Source organism: Sceloporus undulatus, chromosome 9 (assembly GCF_019175285.1).
Source record: "Sceloporus undulatus isolate JIND9_A2432 ecotype Alabama chromosome 9, SceUnd_v1.1, whole genome shotgun sequence".
Classification (NCBI taxonomy): domain Eukaryota; kingdom Metazoa; phylum Chordata; class Lepidosauria; order Squamata; family Phrynosomatidae; genus Sceloporus; species Sceloporus undulatus.
Window position 1 is genome coordinate 1163392 of NC_056530.1, and position 22032 is coordinate 1185423.

The window sequence follows — 22032 nt, forward strand, 5'->3', positions numbered from 1 at the left end:
ATAAATGTGGAGGACTAACTGTACTCGAGTCTAATCAACTGTCCCAAATGATGGCTGTACTTTTGTTACAAGAGTCAACAAACTGTAAACTGCTGCTTTCACATTATAAACTAAAATTTCAAGAGCTTATGTCTCACAACAGTGATGATTTTATAAGAACTTTCACAACTTTAAATGAATGCTACAGCTTCAGGTTTTATGAAATGCCCCAGTCATGCACCCCCAGAGCAAACCACCCAAGCTGCAGCCAACAAACCACAATTGTACTGCAAATAAAGGAAACTAGGATGGGGTGGAATACTTTATACTTGCCTTTTGACTTAAAGCTACTATCACCTGCTTCTATATTCAGTTAGCAAACTAAATCCTTTTCTCTGTTACCTGCTGAACAATACAGCTGTGTCTCTTCAACACTTCCCTGCATTTCTGTGTCTCTGACAAAGAGACAAGGAAAAATGCAAAGAGGGTGGTAGCCTTTAGAACCAGTCTGCTGTTTCTTGCTGTCTGGAAATGTGGTGAGCACTCAGGCAGCTGTTTTGCTGGCCTATATTGCAATCCCTCTCTTGGCAGTAAGATAAGGTGGACATAGCACACTGCTCACATCTAGCCATTCCCTTCACCTTAAAATGAAGACATGGTGAAAGTTAAATGATTTTGTACTGGGTGTTAGTCTTGTTAGATCAGCAAGGTTGCAGAAGCTGTCCTGCTTGTCACAAAATGCACACAGGGAGCTCAAAACAAAAGGGCTAAGAAGATGGGCACAGACCTTCTAGGTTTGATTTGAATTTGCATTGAGAGACTGGGAAAGGGATTGTTTATGAACTCTATTTGATTTTAATGTTTATGTTTTGTTTGATTGCTACTTTATTTATATTGTTTATTGTTTTTGTTGTTTTGTACTGGTCAGGGGATTGGGAAGGGGTTAATTTCTATCTTATTGTAATTTTTTGTATTGTATCTTTTTTACTGTTGTTAGCCGCCCGGATTCCCCATGATTGGGCGGGATGCAAATAAATCTATATTATTATATTATTGTTTGTTTTTCATACAGTTGTTTCGATTTTAATTTCATACATTTTTAAGTTCTATCTTTGAGAGTTAGTATGCTGTATTGGGAAGAGTCTCAAGCATAGGTGTCAGGGCTAGTAATAAGCCACTACCCTCTCAGGTCACTGTGATAATGGAATATCAGAATGGGAAGAACCATGTATGCTATCTCAAGATCCTCTGAGGCATGCATGAAATAATCCAAGCCATTCCTGTGCTTTGATTTCCCACATTCTTTAGATCTTCCAAGTTTCTGCCAGATCTTGGAAAGGTTAGCTTTTGACTCTAAGTTCCAGAATCCTTCAACAACTGACCATGATGACTTAAGTGATACCAAGAACTGTACCAAAAACATTTCCAAGCTCTGTTTTTTTCCAGCAACAGATTCTTTACTAAATTTCCAAGTGTCTAAGAGCTATTTTTGGCTTGGCAGGACACATGTTTTGAGGCCCAACCCATCTGTTCACAGCTAACAGGTCACTATGTTCTTTATTTATTTTGGTTGGGGAGGGGATCACTTGTCCCTTACTATTCTGCATTTTTCCTTACTTGTACACTAGAATAGTAAAAGAAGTCTACACACACTGGAAATGTTTCTTAACTGGACTTTTGTAACAATTAGTGTTAATATATACTGTATATTTGTAATATGGATTTTTATGAGATGTGTTGTACTTGATTTTATGTACTTGGCTTTATCGACTGTAAACCGCTTTGATCTTTGGAAAAGCGGTATACAAATAACATTTATTATTATTATTTTGAACTGCACCAAGAGGCAAAACTAATTTGTTCTGAGGACTGTCATGACAGAACAGGGCATCACTTGGAAAACATCCTACCTGTGGAGGTGGGAAGCGCTGCTGAGAATATGCCGACTGCTGCTGTGACTGTGACTGAGAATAGGATGCCGACTGCTGGGAAAGCGCAGAGGTAGCAGACTGCTGAGCTTGCTGCTGCTGTTGCTGCTGCTGGTAGGGTGACTGAGACTGCTGCTGAGAATAGGGAGGCTGACTCTGTGGATGCTGCTGCTGGGCAGTGGTTGGCTGCTGAGGATACGGAGATGGAGATTGCTGATGTGGTGGCTGTGATTGCTGCTGAGAGTAAGGGGGCTGGGATGACTGAAGCTGTGGGGGCTGAGACTGAGTTTGTTGTTGCTGATAAGAAGGCTGAGCATGTGGGGTCTGAGACGGCGGTTGCTGGGCATAGGAAGGCTGCTGCTGCTGCGGATGAGGACTCTGCTGGTTGTAATAGGGAGTCTGGCTCTGTTGCCCATATCCACTAGGACCTTGCTGTGCATATGGAGGAATCTACACAAAGGAAGCAAAGAAACTTAATTAGAAGGAGATCAAGAAGGTATTAGACAAAGAACTAGAGCTCAGAGAGAAGCACCTGATAATTTATTCCTACCTGGAAGATTTAGGTTACTGTTACAAAAAACAAACAAACAAAAAACTCTAACTGTTTGTTAAAGTACTGTACAATAATCAACATCTAAATAACTTAAGTTGTTTAGGTAATACAGCATTCCTCAACCTGATGCCCTTCAGGTGCTGGTTGTGCATGGCAGATGATGAAGTCCACACACACAAAAGGCAGCAGATTACAGGAGACTGACCTAGCACCAGTACATTATAGCAGAACTTCAGAATATTTGTCCATTATAATGGGAAGGAGTCACTAATTTCAAAGTTTCTTCACAAAATACAGGAACTGAGTTTTAAAGAATTTTTGAAAGAAAGCATAACTCCTATGAGAAGTACGCTTTTAAAGGTACTCATGTCATCTTACCTGCTGTGCATAAGAGACACCACCCATTGTAGCTTGCGTCCTGCTTAGATTTCCCATTGGATATCTCTGGGGAGTCTGAGGCCCGTATGGCTGCCCTGGATAGCCATGGCCTTGCGGTTGCCCTGACTGAGTTCCCTGCTGTTGTGTGTATAGGTTGTTTCCTCCATAAGGCTGAGGCCTCATCTTCCCCATCTGATCCATAGGGCTGGATGGCTAGGAAATAAAATTGCAATATTGTTACAAAATATTCCATGACCATTCAGAGCTACTTGAATACCATCTTTTACTCAGAAAGGACTAACTTTTAAAACAAGACAGACACAAAGGCTTTTTACCATGAAAAGGGGCTGCAAATGAATTAAAATTCACTACGAAGCTAAGGAAGCAAAAGGAGAGCCAACACTTAGTCACCTAAGGAATAGACATCATACTACATCACTACTCACGCTCTGGAAAAAGTGTACACCTCTAGAGTATGTTATCTTGGATATTTAAAAAATTCACGTTTTTAGACAAGGAACTTCCTGAGACACAGAAAGCAGCTGTATCCCATAAGGGAAAGCAGACAGGCCAAGAAACCACAATGCCTATATTAAATCTGCTGTGTGCCTTCAAGTTGTTTTCAACTTATGGTGACCCTAAGGTGAACCTAGTATGCTTCTTTTTCTTGGCTAATTTTGTTCAGAGGGTATTTCTCTTGCCTTTCTCTGAGGCTGAGAAAATGTGACTTGACCAAGGTCTCCCAGTGGGTTTCCATGGCTGAGCTGGGGTTCAAACGCAGGTTTCCAGAGTTGTAGTCCAGTACTCAAACCATACACAATACTACACTACACTGGTTCTCCTATATTAAACTACTTTGTACTAATACATCACTCCAAAGCTTAAAATCCTGTAAAGTAACAGTCAAGAGTTGCAAGGGAATATCTTCACCTGAATCAAAAGCAAATATCCTACTCCTTTTATAACTGCCCAGGTTTTCTTCAGTGTTTTACGCAGAATCTATCTACCTCACATAAGCTATAAGAGGTATCATTAAACTGTGAGCAACTGTGCTGCCACTAGTCTGTAACTCCCATCAGCTACAGCAAACATAGTCAATGATAATGGATTAGGGAAGCTATCATCCAAGACCATCTGGAGGACCACAGTTGTCCACTCTGAATTAGGTCATCAGCCTATTTAGGAACCTGCAACTGAGCTGGCAGAAACATGCTTCCTTACGCCTTCCTTCCCACAGCAGTCCCTATGACCCCTAAAAACAATGAACAGAAGATCAGGACACTTCTATAGGAAAGAATATGGTGTGCAGGACCCTACAAATGGACCTTCTGTGAGCTCCACAAGCAGAAAGTAGACCCTGGCTCCCAACCCCATGTGTTTTAAATAAAGTCACACTTTGCAGTAGAGAAGGAGCTTACAGGATGAACACAAATCCAGAGTAGAATCAGAAGAAATCCTAAAGCAAAATTATGCTTTCTGAATCTTGGCTACCACCAACATCTAGCAACTATGGTCAATCAAGCCACCCATTATTCCCAGGCTTCTAGAAAAACCTTCTTAAGAGTTTAATCTTCTTTTCTATGAAGCAGATGCAAACATCCCCATTTTACCAACACTCAGAGTTGTATAAAATGTTACTGACAAACTGACAATAGTGTTGCAATGTTCCCTCAGATATTTATGCTTTTCTCAGTCACTACATAAAATGACACCAGTCTGCGTATCAAACGACAAAAAACAGCACAATTTTCAACCTGACTAAAAGCCCCAGGTACGGAACCAGAAGTCACATTAAGATGCCAGGGTTGCTCTTGCAGGTTAAACGGGTGCCTCACAGTATAAAATACCTCAACCCAATTACACCTTGCCTCATAATAGGCAAGTTTTGTTTTAACTGAGGAAGTGACAGAGGAGAAAGGACCAAAGAAATTCCCAGTGTTAAAAGGCTTGACTCTTTTTTGGAACAATAAAATATTTTGCCTGTTTTCCAGAACTTCTGTCACAATGCTTCACTCACTAATCCATTTCCAAAAATGCCAAGTCTGAAATAAATGCACGTTGCTGACCACTGATGTGAAGAACAGCTGTCAGAATTTAAACATGAACTCTGATAATATTCAAATTAAAGCAACTATGGGGGTGTGTATGATACTGGTCCTTTTGAACAGATACTTCAGGATTAAATAAGGAAATGCCACGTTTTGGCTGCAATGAGCTGAAAATTCTTTTGTGGACTGACACAAGGGAAATCCTTTCAAAGCGGAAACCACAGGAATAGATTACCATGATTACACTTCAAAAGCCAGAGGCCCTTCCATAGACAGACAAAACAGAGAAAAGCACTGCTTCTTGATCACTGAAACCCTGTTTCCACCCCACTTACAAACTCACCTACGTTCAAAGAGACTGGAAGCAATCTCAGAGCTGCTGGCTTCACCCTACTTTAGAAAAAGCCAGGCCAGAGCTAGTGAGAGCTCCTGGCTACCATAAAAATATTTGGAGTTACTCTACTTGCACTTTTTCAACAAACAGCTGCTGACCTAATATGTCCTAACTAGTCCATCAACCTCACACTCAAATTCCATCCAGGGCATTAAGTTCTTTCGCTTTCCCAAAAATGAAAAGTTGTGTTACTGAAGCAACAACGTTAGAGTGCCCCCTAAAAGCATCTGGATAAGAGATTTGGGGAATTGGCTGCACTGACCACCGATGGCAAAGGTGACACTTCAGAACATCTGGACATTGCCAGGTCAAGGAAAGCTGCCCCCGAAAATATTGATAACCTATGAAAAGTCACTTTGTTTGCAGATAAAAGAGAGAGACTCCACATTTCAAGAGTAGCATTATCCTACCCAATGCACTTTAAACACTTACGCAAATGGAATAGCATGGGTTTAACATCCTAAAGGGGCAACTTTCTAAACACAACTTTTCTAGGTGAACATGAATGACTCTGATGCTTCTCAGGGCCAGTTTATTAAGTGGCAAGCACTATAGGTTGAGTCTCCTTTATCCTGAATTCCAAAAGCCAAAATACTCAAGATCCAAAACTTTTTCATGGATAGCTGAGACAGTGACACCTTTGCATTCTGACGGTAAAGTGTGTGCAAACTTCCATGCACAAAACTATTTAAAATATTGTGTTTAAAATTACCTCTGGATTATGTGTATAAAGTGTATACAATACAGAAATGAATGGCATGCTTGGGCTTGGGTCCCATACCCGAGGTATCTCATTATACATATGAAAATATTGCAAAATCGGGAAGGGGGGGAGCCCAAATTCTTCTGGTCCCAAGCATTTCGGATAAGGGAGACTCAACATATACTGGAAATCTTAAAGCACAAGAGTACATTCAACTTCACCTGTGGTGAGACATTCATGTAGAGGTGTAACCAGACATCTCATCTTTGAAAGACACCTAAAAGTTATCTCAAAACATGTGCTAACAGCATCATGCTAAGGGAGATTCTGTCCTTCACTCTTATGTATTCTGGTTTTCTCCAGGGCAAGCTGACGTTACTTAATTTGCCACCCTCAGTCAACATTTGCATAGCAATCCCAAAAATAGTCTACGGCTGTCTGGCCGTATAGAACAGGTACCACTGCTTTAAGGGATCCTGTGTGGTCTCAAAATAATTGGGCTTTTTTGGATGCAAAACTATGCTATAAAGCAGCGGTTCCCATCCTGAGCTCCATGAGTCAAAAAGACTGGGAATCCCTGCTATAAAGCATATTACAAACTCTGTATCTGATAGTAAAATAAAGTAAAAAGGCGCCACCATGCACCTCTTTTTTGTTCTTACTGCACTTACCATAATTGTATTAACAGGGATAGGAAACAAAAATTCTGTAGCACTTTTAAAGAAAGTGTGCATGCATGTCAACATTCATGTGTGCATGCACACAAACACACACACGCACACATAAAGTAGAATCAGATTCCTTGTATTACCAAGAAAACTAACAACCTGCCTAAAGTCTGGAATTTATTCCTCAGCAGATCTGTCATCTGACTTATAATAAAAAATAAATGATTATATTTTAAAAAGAGCCTCGCTGGCTCTTTAACGGAGAAGCCCTAATTGATTCCCACAGTAATTAACCTGCATTTTACCTCAGAGTGTGCTAGTTAAGGAAGTCAGTGCAGCTATTTATAACTCATCTCAAATTGAGGGCAGACTGCCTAAAATCTAACACATCCCAGCTGTACTCCTGTTTGAACTGGGGCCAAGGGAATTTTTTAAAGCAATCTTGGCACTGAATGAATGACACCAACACTATGAGAGCACGAATGGTTGTGTTGTGGTGACGTAGCAGCGGAGGTGGAATGGGAAGGGGGGCAGTGTACTGTAATCCTTCTGCAGCCTGCTCTCAGTTCATAGGCCCCAACCCTACAGTCCCTGTACTGTAAAGCCAGGAACCACCCACTGAGAGCTAAACACAGGAAATGTCTTTTCCTCTGAACGCCTTGAAGTGAGAAGCACATGGCTAATCTGCATAAAAGCAAAGCCACACCACCCCTGCCAGGAAGGTTAGCACTCGTAATCTCTGACCAGGAGGCTGGCTGCTTGAGAGAACTTGGACCTGCGCCTGATAACCCAGAAAGAGCGGAGAGAGAACAGATGGATAAGGACCCCAAGCAGCAACAGCAAACGGCTCACGTGACTCTCCACATGGCCTTGGAAGCGCAAACTATTGTTCGGTGGCTGGTCTCCTGTACAAAGGCAGCAAGACTGCTTCCAGTGCAATTCTAGGAGAGGCAGCAGCTGTTCCTGTAGTTTCTTCTATAGGGCCCTGCACACTCAAGCTAGTCAACAGGACAGACCCTGCAGAGCCCCTGGGACCTGGAAGCCACCAAACCGATGAAAACGCTCACCAACAACACACCGATTTAATGCAGCTTGGCAAATGCACAGATGCAACTTCCATCAGCTCCCCACCACTGAAGCCAGATGGGATCATGGACAAATGAAAGGAAGAAATGAGATTTCCCTCCCTACACTGCCATTGCCACCACCCGCTTGTCCCAGGCTCACACTGCTGTCTCCTCCATACAGTATTACAAGCACCATCCTTTTACTTTAAAAACTCTGCCTCTGCCTGATCTTCAAGAAATGACCCAGCAAAGTTGAATAATTTGGAAACAGGGAGGACTAACTGTTTCATCCATGGGGCTGCTAGTCACCCCCTTTTAAATAGAAAGGTTTTCAAATTACACCATTATTGGAGGGGAGGGGGAGAGGAATGACTGGCTGAGCCCAGTCATAATGTGTTAGTATCATGAAAGTACAGCTAGACTAAGTCTTATATACCCCCATTCTACCTCATTCCTCCTCAGGGCATTCAAGGAAGAGATCTTCTAAGCTCCACCTGAATTTTAGATGAGTATGTGTTTCAGCATTATGTCCAAAATCTATACCAGCTTTCCCAATCCAATGCTTCCATCTGCAACTGTGAACAGTAGAGGATGTAATCCAATACATTTGAAGAATACCAAATTGGAGAAGACTGGCTTAAACTGTGCTTTAAAACATCTCTGTGATTTCTTTGGAGCAACCCCACATTATAAATTACAAGTTTCAAGCAAAGCATAGTTAATTTTAAAAGACAATGTGTCTAGATTCAGGTGTCACATCTGTCCTTAAAAACTAAAACCGAAAAGGAAGCTTCTGACCTCTACCTCCAGCACAACCACAAGCAGGAATGGAAAAGGAGGAGGGCAAAAACCAGAGGCTCACTTTTCATGTTATTCTACAGTCTCTTATTATGACCAAATGAAACCTTTAAGGATCGTACTCTCAAGAAAAGCTTACAGATTTGAAGTCTAGAATGTCATGTAAATGTGGATTATCTTTCAGTTGTAATAAATACTTTTTGCCAATAACAGTCCCAATTTTTTTTTAAAAGGCACTATAAGTCCTTTCTCAAAACCATCCATGGCTTGAAAATATTTTAAAAATATATAAACTTCAGTAAACAAGCCCTGATTTTGCCATTTTATACAAGGAACACCATTTTATTATGCCATTGTATTTAATGGAACCTCAGCACCCTTGGATGCTGGTATCCATGGGAGGTCCTGGAACCAAAACCCAATGGATACTAAGATCCCACTGCATGAAACTCTATTTCAGTGAATTGTTCTTAACACTTAAAAGACTATTCTGTTTTGTGGAATCCAATATTGTGTTTTCCTCCTTGGGATTTTTGGAGTATGTTTGGAATTTCCTCAAAAGACAGAGCTATATGCTATGCAAACAGGAACTGCAGAATTTCTCAAGGGAAGAAATCACTCAGGCTTGACATACATTTGTCTGAGAGAGATTGGGTTAAGGTCACCCAGCAAGATTCATGAATCACAGAATTGGAAGAGACCCCAAGGGCCATCCAGTCCAACTCCCTGCCATGCAAGAATACACAATCAAAGCACTCCCAACGGAGGGCCGTCCAGCCTCTTTTTAAAATGTCTGAGTAAGACAACTCCACCATATTCCATTGCTGAACAGCTCTTACCGTCATAATATTTAAAGTGGCATCTCTTTTCCTGTATGGTTTTCCTTTTCACGGTTGAATGAAGAATCAAAACAAGTCCAACACACACTTCTAACACTCCATGAAAGATTTAAGCTGTATGCATTCTTCCTGTATATACATTGAACCACTTGCATGTATGTGCTGGGGAGAACTTTCAAAGTAACAAAAAAATCTACCTCAAGTTTTAAATGAAGCAGCCAGCAAATCTTAGGCCTGTTACAGACAGACCAAAATAAAGCTGCTTCGAGTCACTTTGGAAGTATGGTATTTCAATGATGCATGAGTCCTAAGAGTCCAAAAGCCACACCAAAGCTGCACTCCAGTCCTTAGGACCGGAACATGGCTTTGGTGCCACTTTTGGATTCTTAGGACACATGCATCATTGAAATACCATACCTTCAAAGTGACTCAAAGCAGCTTTATTTTGGCCTGTCTGTAACAGGCCTTAGTTCAGTGTCAACTCACTGGGGAGCTTGCAAAAACTCACTATTTCAACTAAGTTCTTCATCTGCAAAGTAAAACTACACTCCACATGTTCCACAAGGTGAATCATTAAGTACTATATTGCTATGTGCCCTTGGGGGAAACTACAAGTTATAAGCTATCCAAAATTCCACTTATCAATACAAGCAGAAAAGGGTAGTCTTATTTTCAAAAGCAAAAGGCCCCAAAAGCCAACCTAAAAATATTCCACCATTTTGTACTGCTGTTGTGTGCCTTCAATAGTTTCCAACTATGACAACCCTACGGCAAACCCATCACAGAGTTTTCTTGACAAAATTTGTTCAGATTTGCCTTCTTGAGAGTGTGACTTGACCATTTTGTACACTAAGATTAAAAAGGCCAACACAGTGAAGACTTCCACAATTTCTACATTCTTTCATGGTTATTCAACACCTGTGTCTTGGTAAAGATGAATATGTAACTTGGGGTAAGCAACCTAGCGCCCTTCTGATATTTGATTTATAGTTCTCTTTACTTCTTAGTATTTGCCATGCTGGTTGGAGCTGGTGAGATGCAAAGCAAAACACCTTGAAGACACATGTTTAAATGTCCTAACATGATTATGACAATTCCCTTTAATTCAGACACAAAGCATTTCCAACCTAAGTGCCATTTTTAGGCAAAACGTGATTGTTCAGCCTGTGGCACAACCACAACGATGTTTCCAATGAAAGTATTTTTATGGAGACAAAGCACATGTGCTCAAATACTATCCCCCAAAGGGGCAACACTGCCTACAACTTTTAAGTATTAACTGGAAAGATTTCTAGCACTGTACAAGGGAATATGAAACATGAAACCCTCTCATTCCCCACACCCTAGGCACTACTATAGATTTGCTTGAAAGATTTCACAGCACCTCAAAACCCTTCTCACTCTTAGGCCCACTTTTGTGGGAGTGCCATGCTCTTCCTCAAACCTTCCAAAGAATTTTCTTAGTGCGCACAAATTGCTCAGCATTTGACTTTTTCTTAATTTTTAAAATACCTATCTGCCTGGTCTGTAATGCCATTAAACAGCTCCTTATAGGATGACAAGTGTTAGAAAGCGGATGAGGTTTTCCAAACTATGTCAATTAATTGGGTAAGAATTTGGGAGATGATGAATCTTCCAGCACATACATGTAAATGGTTCTTTATCAGTGGCAAAACATTATTTTTCTTTGACCACAGTGAATATAGTCACCAATGCACATTTTGTGTAAGACACATGTAATACTAGTGTTAGTTTTATTGAGAAGGTTCCATAGATAATATAAGAGTGATCAATATCATGTTAAACTATAGCAAGGTGAGTTTGTTGATAAAATATGCAGGATCCATTTGCAATATCTTCCTGTCTAATGACTAAGTCTGGCATATCTGTCTAGACAAACAATTTTAAACCAGGATGATTAACCAAAAGTCTTTCAAATGACTACAGTTGAACTTCAACCAGAATTTACAATAAAAAAACTTAACACAGAAGAAGGTATTCAGTTGTTACTCAAACAACAACCCCACTCACATTAGCAAGTATATGAAACCCCAAGTTTCCTTGTCTGAACTTTAAGCTGCAATTGCTTCTCATCATTGCGTCCCAACCATAAAACCTCAGGATGCCAAGACACAAAAGTGAAATCCTCAAATTACCAGGAACTAAAAGATAAAAGAGACTCCTCGTTTTTTTCTAAACTGCTTCAGCTTTATCACTCTTGGGGAAAGAACCACTGAAGAAAGTGAAGAAGCAGAAGAGTAATTGAGGAAGGCTAGAAGGTAAGTGCCAAGGATCATGTTCTCTAGCCAAAATAATGGAAGCATGTATACAATTAAAACAGAGTTTTAGCTAACTTTAAAATTCCTTTGAACACCTTGCAGGGCAGGGGAGAAAGAGGGGGGCTACATGCCTATCATAAAATTCATGGGCAAATGGCAAAAAGGGTACCAACTAATCCAAAGTGCAGGGGATAGGAATTGAAGACTACTGAATCTAAAAGTGCAACACCAAATGTTTTGAACTACAACTCTCACAATCCTTTATAATTAGCTGTACTGCAGGCCAAAACATATGGAGGGCTAGGTATTCTTGAGCCTCAGTAAGTAGTTTTGTCCCTGAGAATTCTCCGAGATGAGAATGGTCTAAGCAGAAAGTCAGACAAGTAGTCTTAGAGAAGCCAAGTTTGACAGAGTAACTAACAAATGAAATCAATTCACAAGATGGTACGTAAAGTCAGCAGAAAGAAAGCAGGAGCCAAAGACTATGATAATGTAAGCAATGAAGCTACCAATAGCCGGGTAAGAACGCTTCAGAGAAAGATATTCCAAGAATCATGGTCTGTCATGAAGGTGATGATGGGCAGAAATGAAATAATACAAAGGAGCAATAAAAAAAAAAGAGTTAAGCCCTACAAAAGGAATACTGAAGGTTGCAAAGCAATTAAATGTATACCAGTAATACTTAGGAAATGCTCTTACGCCTTTTGAAAAGTATGGAAAACATATGCAACAGTTCTGAGGTAGAAGGTTGGTTGATCTGGTGATACATTGGAGCAATGTATTGAAGACATCTTGGAGAGAGCTGAGATAGTTCTGGTAGCAGTAGAGAAAGAAATCTAGAATAGGGTGGATAAGGCTTACCAAATCTACTTTCTTATCGGAATCCTGTCAGCCACCAACTAATGGCAAGTACAAAAGACATAGAAACAAAATAATTTGGAGCCTAGATGTTTGTCTTGAATAACAGAACTGATCAAATATAAAGATTTATCACTAATCACCAATGTCAGAATCATCTTGGCCTTAGTGCTCCTGATTTTTATGTGCGGTTCTAAAAGCTTAACAGTGAAGAAAGCTATCAGGAAGAAAATCAACTCATCTAAAATGTGGCCCTACAGGAGTGTTCTATCCATACTGTACACTGCCAAAAAGACAAATAAATAAGTCTGAGAGCAAATCAAGCATGGAAACCAAAGAATCAAAACCCTAAAAAACAAAATGACTAAACTTTTACAGATAGATTGACTCAGTCAAAGCAGCGATGTCTGAGTTTGCAAGACCTAAGCAGAGCTGTTGATAACCTGAAGCCATGGAGATCTCTGTTTCATACTCACCAAAGTTGAAGCTGGCTTGATGGCAAGTAGCAGCTTGCAGAAAATACCCTGAAAGGTACCAGATCCCTTCTGATCTTGATAATGTACTAGAGATCCAAAAGCTCCCTTTTCTGAGAGCTATTATCTTGTATTTATGTAAATGTTTCAAACTACACTTGAAATGCTCAGTCCCCTTTGTGAGCCAAATATGCCGAGTTCAATCCAACTTTCCTTAAAGTTCTTTACTTTCTTTATTTCCTGATCTCTAGTGGTTATTCTCAAGAGCCCCTAAATTTCAAACTAACACCCTGCAGAGTCAACATGAAGCTATACCAGTGGCCCTTAATGGACAGGACACAAAGCACTGCATGCACACTCAATACCATAGATCCTCTCTCAAAAGTCATAGGGCAGAGAAAGCAAACCTCAGAAATGGGCTGCTTTTATCAACAGGGAGGTGACCAGCTCCTCCATGAAATGCTATAAGGCTTTAGCTACTTTCCTATTCCCATTTGATAGAGGAAAATCTGGAAGTAAGCTCTATTCCCTGTAGCAAAACAGAGACATCACTAGTCAAGGTGGTCAAGGTCCAGTCTAACTTTTACTGTCCAGGTTACAGATCACAATTCAATTCCTGAAGTAAATAACTGATACAAGGGTAGGAAAGTGAGGAGAATCTAACTCCAAATGTCCTGCAACTGTGACATGCAGGTGCCACCTTAAGAGTTCATTTAACTCCCTTATCTTCAAAGCTTGGGTATGTATTACTCCTGGAAAATTCTACATGGAATAAGCGACATAAAGAACGGAGAAAATTTTAATAGACATCCTTCTTCATATATGTCAAAGCAGCATACTGCTAGATACATGCATACAGTAGTTGTGGCAAGAAGTGTGCACCAGTCAACTGTATGTCCAAACAGATGGACTAACTGGGTTGCTTATAAAAGTTAGGCGCTGCTCAGGGAGGGAGAGAAGGAAGAAAGAAAGGAAGGAGAGAGTCCTGTCTGCAGATGAATAGATATCTGAATTCCCATTATGCCAGTGCCAGGGGGAAAGGAGGAACAGCTGATGCTGCAAATCTTTCAGTAGTTTAAGAACAAGTAAAGCAAGAAATCATACGTAGTAATAGAATTTATTTTTACGATGGCACATCCTGAAGTAAAGCCCTCCCATTGTTCTTCTGAAATCTTGGCTATCTAGTAACAGCTTTTTTACTGGACAGCATGTAATGGTTGTTTTCAGATGTCAAGATGACCATGGTTTATCACATCTGCTGGTGTCTCTCTCTCTCTCTCTTATACACACACACACACACACACACACACACACTTCTCATACAAGAAAGAGTTCAAAAGCTTTCACTTTCATTTTGTTATCAACAACTTTTTGTCATCCGCAGGCAAATAGACTGAAGCTGGTCTTAAGTTTATCAAGACAATTTCATTGCGAAGCTGACTTCTTTCAAGCAAACCTACTGGTCAGGTTTGGGAGACATGCTAAAATATAGTTAAAAAGGAGCAAGAAGAGCTAGTATCCATTAAAAATAATGCTTTCTTGGTGGTGTCGACCTAGATAGCCCTAAAACCATACCTCTGTGGGCAATCCACAAGGCTTCACATACATTTCAATAATTCTTACAACTCATCAAAAACCATTCTAGTTATATTCCAGATTGAGTGGAAGACAAGTCTTATAGAGTTGCTTACCAAACTATAGTAATTAATAAATTTATTCTGGAGCACTGCCTTATTGTAAAGGTAGACATGTATAGGATACTTTTATACACAGACATTAACTATGCTAAGATTTTTTGAGAACATTTTTCCATACTGGACTGCCAGGCGCATCCTAAGTTCTCTGTTCATCTTAAGTTCACAACCAGTGAGTCAATGGGTTTCAGATAAAGTATTCATCAGAACTCAATAATTATAACAATTAATGAAATAATAAAAAGGGGTCCCTGTAAAATGGGCTAAAGTGACCCAATATGAAAACAAAAAACAACCAGAAAGCACTGTGCAAGAGATGACTGTATGATACAGATAAGGAATTACAGGGTGTGTAAAAAGTTAGCTGTTGCTTACCCAAAACCTTTGGAAACATTTACCAAATAAAATATGAACAAATCATTTTTAATAGTTAAGCTCCTGTTCTAGAGGGGGCCAAATACATCTTAGTATTTCTCTTTAATTATTTACATCAAGTTAACAAATTCTAGATATTTCTCTTAAAGCTACTCAAAGCATACAGTCCTGCAGCCTTTTGCAACCACAATTTATCAACCATCACCGATAGAGCATGATTTACAAAAAAGTATGAAAAAAGGCCACCATGAATAGCTAGGATTTATCACACAATTTCTGGAAGTTGTTAGGAAGGCAATAAGCTCCTTCAGCAACCACTGTGAATGTAATGAAGGGCCTAGTAACCCCTCCCCAAGACGTCCACCCAACTGGTCACAGTTGTGTCATGATATATACCCAACAGCTCTGTCCATCCAGCAAAGCCTGCTTTTGTCTCATACCACAATAAATTAGTCTTCCACAGACAATAGTCCACGATGCTCCATGGCTGCCATAACCCAGAAACAACTTAAAGGCACACAAACAAATGTCTGTACCATGAACCACCACCACATCCAAAACAACATCTGTAATTAGGACCCATGAGCAATATAGTCTGTACTTTCTTTCTTTTACTGCAAGATGTACCCTCCATGCAATACCTTCTTCACTTCATAATTGCTTCCATACTACACCAAATCAGGAGAAATTCAATATTTGCCTTTTTACGTTATATGTTTAAATAAAGCAGTTCATCCCAATACTCTCCATCTGTGATGTTCAGTGATTAGTTTCATTACTTGCATAGCCAAGATGGCACCATCTACACAGGTGGTTTGAAGGGACTGAGATCTACAGTGTTACCACCAAAAAAGCCTCTAAAAGGGAACCCCCTCTCCCCAAAAAGCCCAGTGAAGACCAAGTGCACTCAGTGACCACAGAATACCAATGAAAAAGTGAAGGGCAAACCTCCTCTGAACAAATTGTGCCAAGAAAACCCTATGATGTGATGAACCTATGTCAAATATGACTTGGAGGCGCACAACAGCAGCAGCATGAAAGGAGTGGAATTCAGTACTGATGAAAGTACAGCTGACACTTAAAACATTGAACAGGAGCACCTCAGATTGCAATGTTTTGTTGGAAGTTCCTCCTTAACTAAATACAAAAGAACATAGGATGGAGCCATATACTGCCATGAGGCCAATGAGATCCATTCCATCTCCAGGATAGGCTACGCCAGTGATGGCGAACCTATGGCACACGTGCCAGAGGTGGTACTCAGAGCCTTCTCTGTGAGCACAAATGCTGTTGCCCTAGCACAGAGTTTGCCAGAGTTTCTTACTAGAAAGCCAGAGGAACATGGCACTTTGCAATAAATAAGTCGGATCTGGGTCGCAGTTTGGGCACTTGGTCTGTAAAAGGTTCACCATCACTGGGCTATGCTATGCCCATTTTTTCCATTGAGCCAGTGATGTTCCACATCTGTTTTTATGGCAAATTGCAAAGCTTTCAGATTATGAATAGTTAACAGTTCTACCTAATATACATATTTACTCCTCATCCACAGGAAACCATTGTTCTACCCAGTTAACCTATCAGCACTTTGTTTCTGAATATTTTTCATGTGTTTACATGGATGTTGGTTGTACCTGTAGTTGTGTGCCTTCAAGTCATTTCTGGCTTATGGTGACTTGGGTGCTGTGGGCTTTATTTCTAAGGAAGGAGCCAACAATATCACCTCTAAGTATTCCTTGCCTAAGAAAACTCTATGAACTTCAAGGGGTCGCCATAAGTCAACAGCCAAGCTGAAGGTGTATATAAATATACAAGAAGCACCTATCACGGGGTTTTCAATCAGAAACCCATGTGTTGCAACAGATGTAATTAGTGCATTATTAATTTCAAATTATCATCGAATGTAATTTTGACACAATTAGTGGAGAAAAGGCCTGCAAAGTGCCATACTATTTTCCTAATCATTAAAATACTGTCATATGAACATTTATGGAATGCTACACAATAAAGAAAGCACTCTACAGGGAAGCTACAAGAGTTAGGCTCAAGCTTACTTTCACTGTCTGGAAAGTCTGAAGCACTTTGTGTTTTTCCAAGACAGTGCCCCCCCAACAGTCATACAGATCATTTATTCCATCCTTTTTGTTTTCATTACTTCCTCTCAACAGATCTCCTAGGAAAGAGTCAATATGGACTTATGAAGGCAATATGTACAAAGAAAAGGTTGTCCAGCCATTATTCAGCATGCAGTACTACTACTGAATATCTCAGCTCACTCAGGAGACATGAAAAAAGTAACCGTGATTATTAATATGCTTGGTGAACAAACATCTGCATCCAAGTTGCCCAAGAACAGAGTTTTTATCCAATATTTAACAGGCACTCCCATCTCAACAATATTTATTAACCTCCTGCAGAGGAACGTCCTAAACCACACCTTTAGCTTTTCAGAGGACCAGCCAATATCATATAAACTATAGTTTTTGGTGGGGTTTTCAGGCTATGTGGCAGTGTTCTGGAATAGTTTATTCCTGACATTTCGTCACTATCTGTGACTGGCATTTTCAGAGAATGCTGGCATGGAAGAGAGTGGTGTGTGTGTACACATACACAAACACACACACAGTGTGACCCTTGGTTGAGTGGAAGTAATTTACATGTTAATCTCTGTGTTGGTCTAAACACATAAATAAAAACTCACCCGAAGTCAGACCAATAGGGCTTGGATTCAATTTTGGGGGGGAAATGCCTGTGACTAAAGGTTCCAATTAGGATACATGAGTATTGAAAAAGGAAATACATTGTCAACGTCTTGCTAGGAGGTTCTATTTACACCATTATACACCATTTCACTCTTGGAAACACAAAGGTACATGATTCCTCTTAGGGCAAAAGCTGTGTTCTTCACCAAAGTTACACTGCGAAAGTGCTGAGCAATGCCGAGACCTGCAAGTCCAGGTGCAGAGAGGAATAATGTAAGTCCCTCCCCAGCCCATACCTAATTATATCACATGGGCAGATCACTATGCCTTTTTGAAACAAGCAATACATTAATCCTGAGAGAAGCAGTTCTTCCTGTTCCAGCCCTGCTGGTGCTTATTCCTCCCTTTGCGTGCCTCACAAGGCAAGTTTGGGCACTATTACTTCAAACACAGAGCATAAAGAAAGAAATGAGCGCTGCCTTGTAGAGCAGGAGAAATGACCTTGTAGTTAAGGCACAAACCTAGAAATCAAAGAGCTGAGCGTTTATTTCCAGCTGTTGTACAGACTCACACAGCCACGCTGCTGGGCAAGTTAAAACCTCTGGGTTTCCAGTTTCTCTTTATGTGGAAGAAGTATGCAAGAGGAACAAAATACAAAAACTACTAATCCAGAGTAAGCTTTCACTGGCAAAAAGCCACAAACCCAACATTTCTATAGAAATGCTATCTGATGACGAACATACAGCTCTGTAATGTTGAAGAGTTCTGTTCGGCTGAGCTGTGCGAAGGCTACTGGCATAAAACTGCTTTATCTTAACTCTGATTCAAAGTTTTGATTGCTTAAAATTGCTATTTATGAACTGTTGGAACACAAAGCAATTAAAATGTCACTTATGAACAGGGGAAGAGGGAGTAAGGAAAGTGCAATCCATACATTTGTATCATACAAGCAAAGCCTAACCACTTCATCAGCTTCATGCACTAATTCTGAACTGAGAAGGCCACCTGCTCAGTAAACACCCTTTATATTGATCAGATACTTTGAAACTTAACATTCAAACAAAACCAGCCGGCGCGATTTTGAGTTATACAAGGGGAACCCACAACGAATGGTGGAGTGCTCCTGTTGAGGGCTCTAGTTAGTCAGCTATCCTATTTCCAGATACAGTACACCATTCCTATTCTCCCTCCTAACTGACTTTTGTCCAACAGTTGCTAGTCCATGGTTACTAAGTACAGCTACTAAGCACTAGTCCTCTCTTCGAGAATCCTCCCTTGACCATTTAACGCAAACTTCTATTTCCACAAGCAAGATGCCTCTTGCTTCTTTTTGTTTGGATAGTACAATCTCATCCACACAAGTATCCATATTGACCTCTAAATGCAAAACTAAAAGAAAAAGATACATAAACAGTAAACATAGGGTCCTCAGTTCATTCACAATGTTAATTTTAGAACAGCAAAGGCATCTGGGTAGCTATTTTATTTGACCTTTTACCATTTTCCACCACTTCCACAAGTGGTGGTGTTTTCAGAAAGCAGATTCAAAGTAGTAGATTCACACTTATGTGGCATCAGTGGCTCAAAGTACCTTTCAACCATTTTGTTTGGTGCGCTATTTGTAACTCTCCTAGAACAGAGTCCTGGGATCCAATGGCTTTTCATGGTGTGTTTCTGTTTCTTTGTTGTTTAACTGTAATTTTAACTGGCTTCTTAGTTGGGCAGGATATCCTATGAAAGTCACTTCATGAATGTGGTGTATCATAGAAGATAAGCTTATACATAAACAACGGACCATTCATATTCCATTCATTATGCAGAAATAAACGTAAGATTCTCTCCCTCCACCCCCAACCTCCTTCGTACTACATCTGACAATAAATACAACGGACATAAATGAATTCAGTACACAGAATGGCACCATGTGGAACTCAGGACCAAGTAAAGTAAAACAGTCAGATGTTGATTAGACAAGAAGAATTTAAAAAATGGCATCATAAAGAAAAAATGTGTTGTTTTTTAATTTTAATAGAAGGACTCACTTCCTTCTTTTTTAAAAAAAGGGTTGCTCATCAAAATTAGCATCAGCAGGTTTAAAATGGAATTAATTCACAATGAATGCACCTGCTAACAATATTTCTCTAGTTGGTATAAGTTGACAATTAATGAAGAAGGTTAAGTATCAGGAGAATCTATTTTCCCGATAGGTGTAAAAGGAGTAAAAACTACCAGATACTGGAGGACCCATAAAAGATCACTAAGAGTGTACAACCATCAATGAAAATGTGAAGATGGACACAGAGCCCTGACCAAACATGGTATTTAGGCATCCCTGGGCACTCAGAGGAGTTTTCCATTTCAATTCCAGAGGTGGAACCAATTCCCAACCTAATGTGTCTTTTTTGTAGATTTTGAAAAGAGGAAATGTACTTTCCCCACCTTACAAGTGAGTCCATTACTAGTCTATCTTATGTGTGCCAGTGCAAGTCATATGTGGCACATCAACTACCTTAAAGTAAATCTTCCAGTTTATAGAGGTTTCCCGGCTATATCTTAAATATTCAGAATGAGATTCAATCTCAAAAGAGATGTCTGCACAGAATCCCCACTCTCTTCCTTTTCCAAGATGTTAATACTTCTTAGGATCAGAGCTATGTCATGGGCTCCCTCTTCTTTACAACTGCCACCATCGATGAAGGGTATTCTACCTGCACCACTGCTAAAAAAATGTTTGGGTCACAATAACTGAACTCATCAAGGTGACCAACTGTTGGGATGAGTACAATACATGCATCATGGTTATATACCAAAAAGATGAGGGAATGAAGGAACAAATTCATGCTTGAAATCTTAATAGATATACACTCATCCCTCCATATTTGCGGCTTTGATATTTGTGGATTTGATTATTAACAGATTTGATTAATATGTTCTCTCTAGGAATATCTAGGTCCTCCAGTGCATCTCTATAGTCAACTTCCACCAAAAGTTGCACTGAAAGAACTAGAGATTCCTAGAGAGAATACTCTAGTTGACATTTGTAGCTCCTCCTGCGCAGTTCTATGGTCAGTGTCTGTCAGATGTTGACCTCAGAGTTGTACTGGAGGACCTAGAGATTCCTAGAGAGGTATCCCATCAGGTAAAAACATGGTGTTTTTGTTATTTGTGGTTTTTCCATATTCATGGGAGTCTTGTGCCCCTAACCCTAGTGAATATGGAGGGACAAGTGCACTACACATTTGATAACTATTGAGACTGCATCTTCAGTGAGACACTGATTTGTTTTAACATCCAACCAAAAACTATAAAATTACAGTATTATTAATATTACTATAATTTCATTAAGATAATACAGGTTTTTAAAATATGAAGGAGCAACTAAGACCAACTCCTCATCTCAGAGTCTCACTTTTTGATTAGAATTCTGCAAGTAAACTATTAAATGCTTTTGTTTGAGGCAGAAGCTTCTTGAACCTGAGGACTGAAAGTCCTTAAATTCATATCTAGAACGGTAATTAGAATAAGACTATTTTTTTTTAAAATTGGTTCCCAGAAGCTTTAAAAATTTAGGTGGGTCTCTTCTTTTCTATCAGATTTAAAAATTTCTGATGCCAGAGAGATCTCACCCCACAGGGCACAATTTACGAATGAACTATTACAGTATTGCCACTGAACATTACATTTTTAAAAAGAGATGTTTGAGACACCAGTGGAAAGAAACTGATTAGTTTAGAGAATTGGCAGGAGACTGGCAGAACTACCAGAAATGGTTCATAAAGTAGCAGTCTTATTGGCTCCTCAGTATATAACTTGATTTTAAAAACTAGCATAATATCATTACTAAAAGAGTAAGTGAAGAGGAAATAGCCAACAACAACTGTAACTCTGGAACTTGCAGAACGCCACATTCAGATTTCACTACCTTTTACTCTTATGGTGAACAAGCTAATTCAGGATGAACAATATGCAGTAGGAGTACTTATCGAAGTCCAAACCTGCTAAAAACAAGTGTCTGGGCTCCGATGGTTACAGGAACAGGTATACCTGTAACTGAATGATTAAAAGAATAAGAAACAAAAAGCATTCATTAAAAAAATCTCTGTATCACTTGAAAAGGAATGAAAACTTTAAAGTTATAAACTGATTCAGAATATAGCCACCCTGATTCAGTTTGGTGACCATACCAAGCCACAGTTTTGCTGATAAGGACCTGCCACATGGCTTGAGCTTCCAGATGCAGAGCAGGCAAACCATGCCTTAGACCTGCTGCTCTGCATTCTTCTTCCAACAGCTTGCACT

At 39.8% G+C, this 22032-nt stretch overlaps 1 protein-coding gene across 4 annotated transcripts in view; it reads right to left on the reverse strand.

The window, feature by feature from the left end:
- ARID1A (AT-rich interaction domain 1A) overlaps window positions 1–22032 on the reverse strand; it is a 124122-nt gene that overhangs the window by 55041 nt on the left and 47049 nt on the right. For all 4 annotated transcript variants that reach the window (XM_042439305.1, XM_042439304.1, XM_042439303.1 and 1 more), the window contains 2 exons: window positions 2839–3051; window positions 1890–2357 (listed from right to left, as the gene is read on the reverse strand). In XM_042439305.1, coding sequence (XP_042295239.1) covers window positions 1890–2357; window positions 2839–3039 — 669 coding nt within the window. In that variant the 5' untranslated portion in view covers window positions 3040–3051. The remainder of the gene's footprint in view (window positions 1–1889; window positions 2358–2838; window positions 3052–22032) is intronic.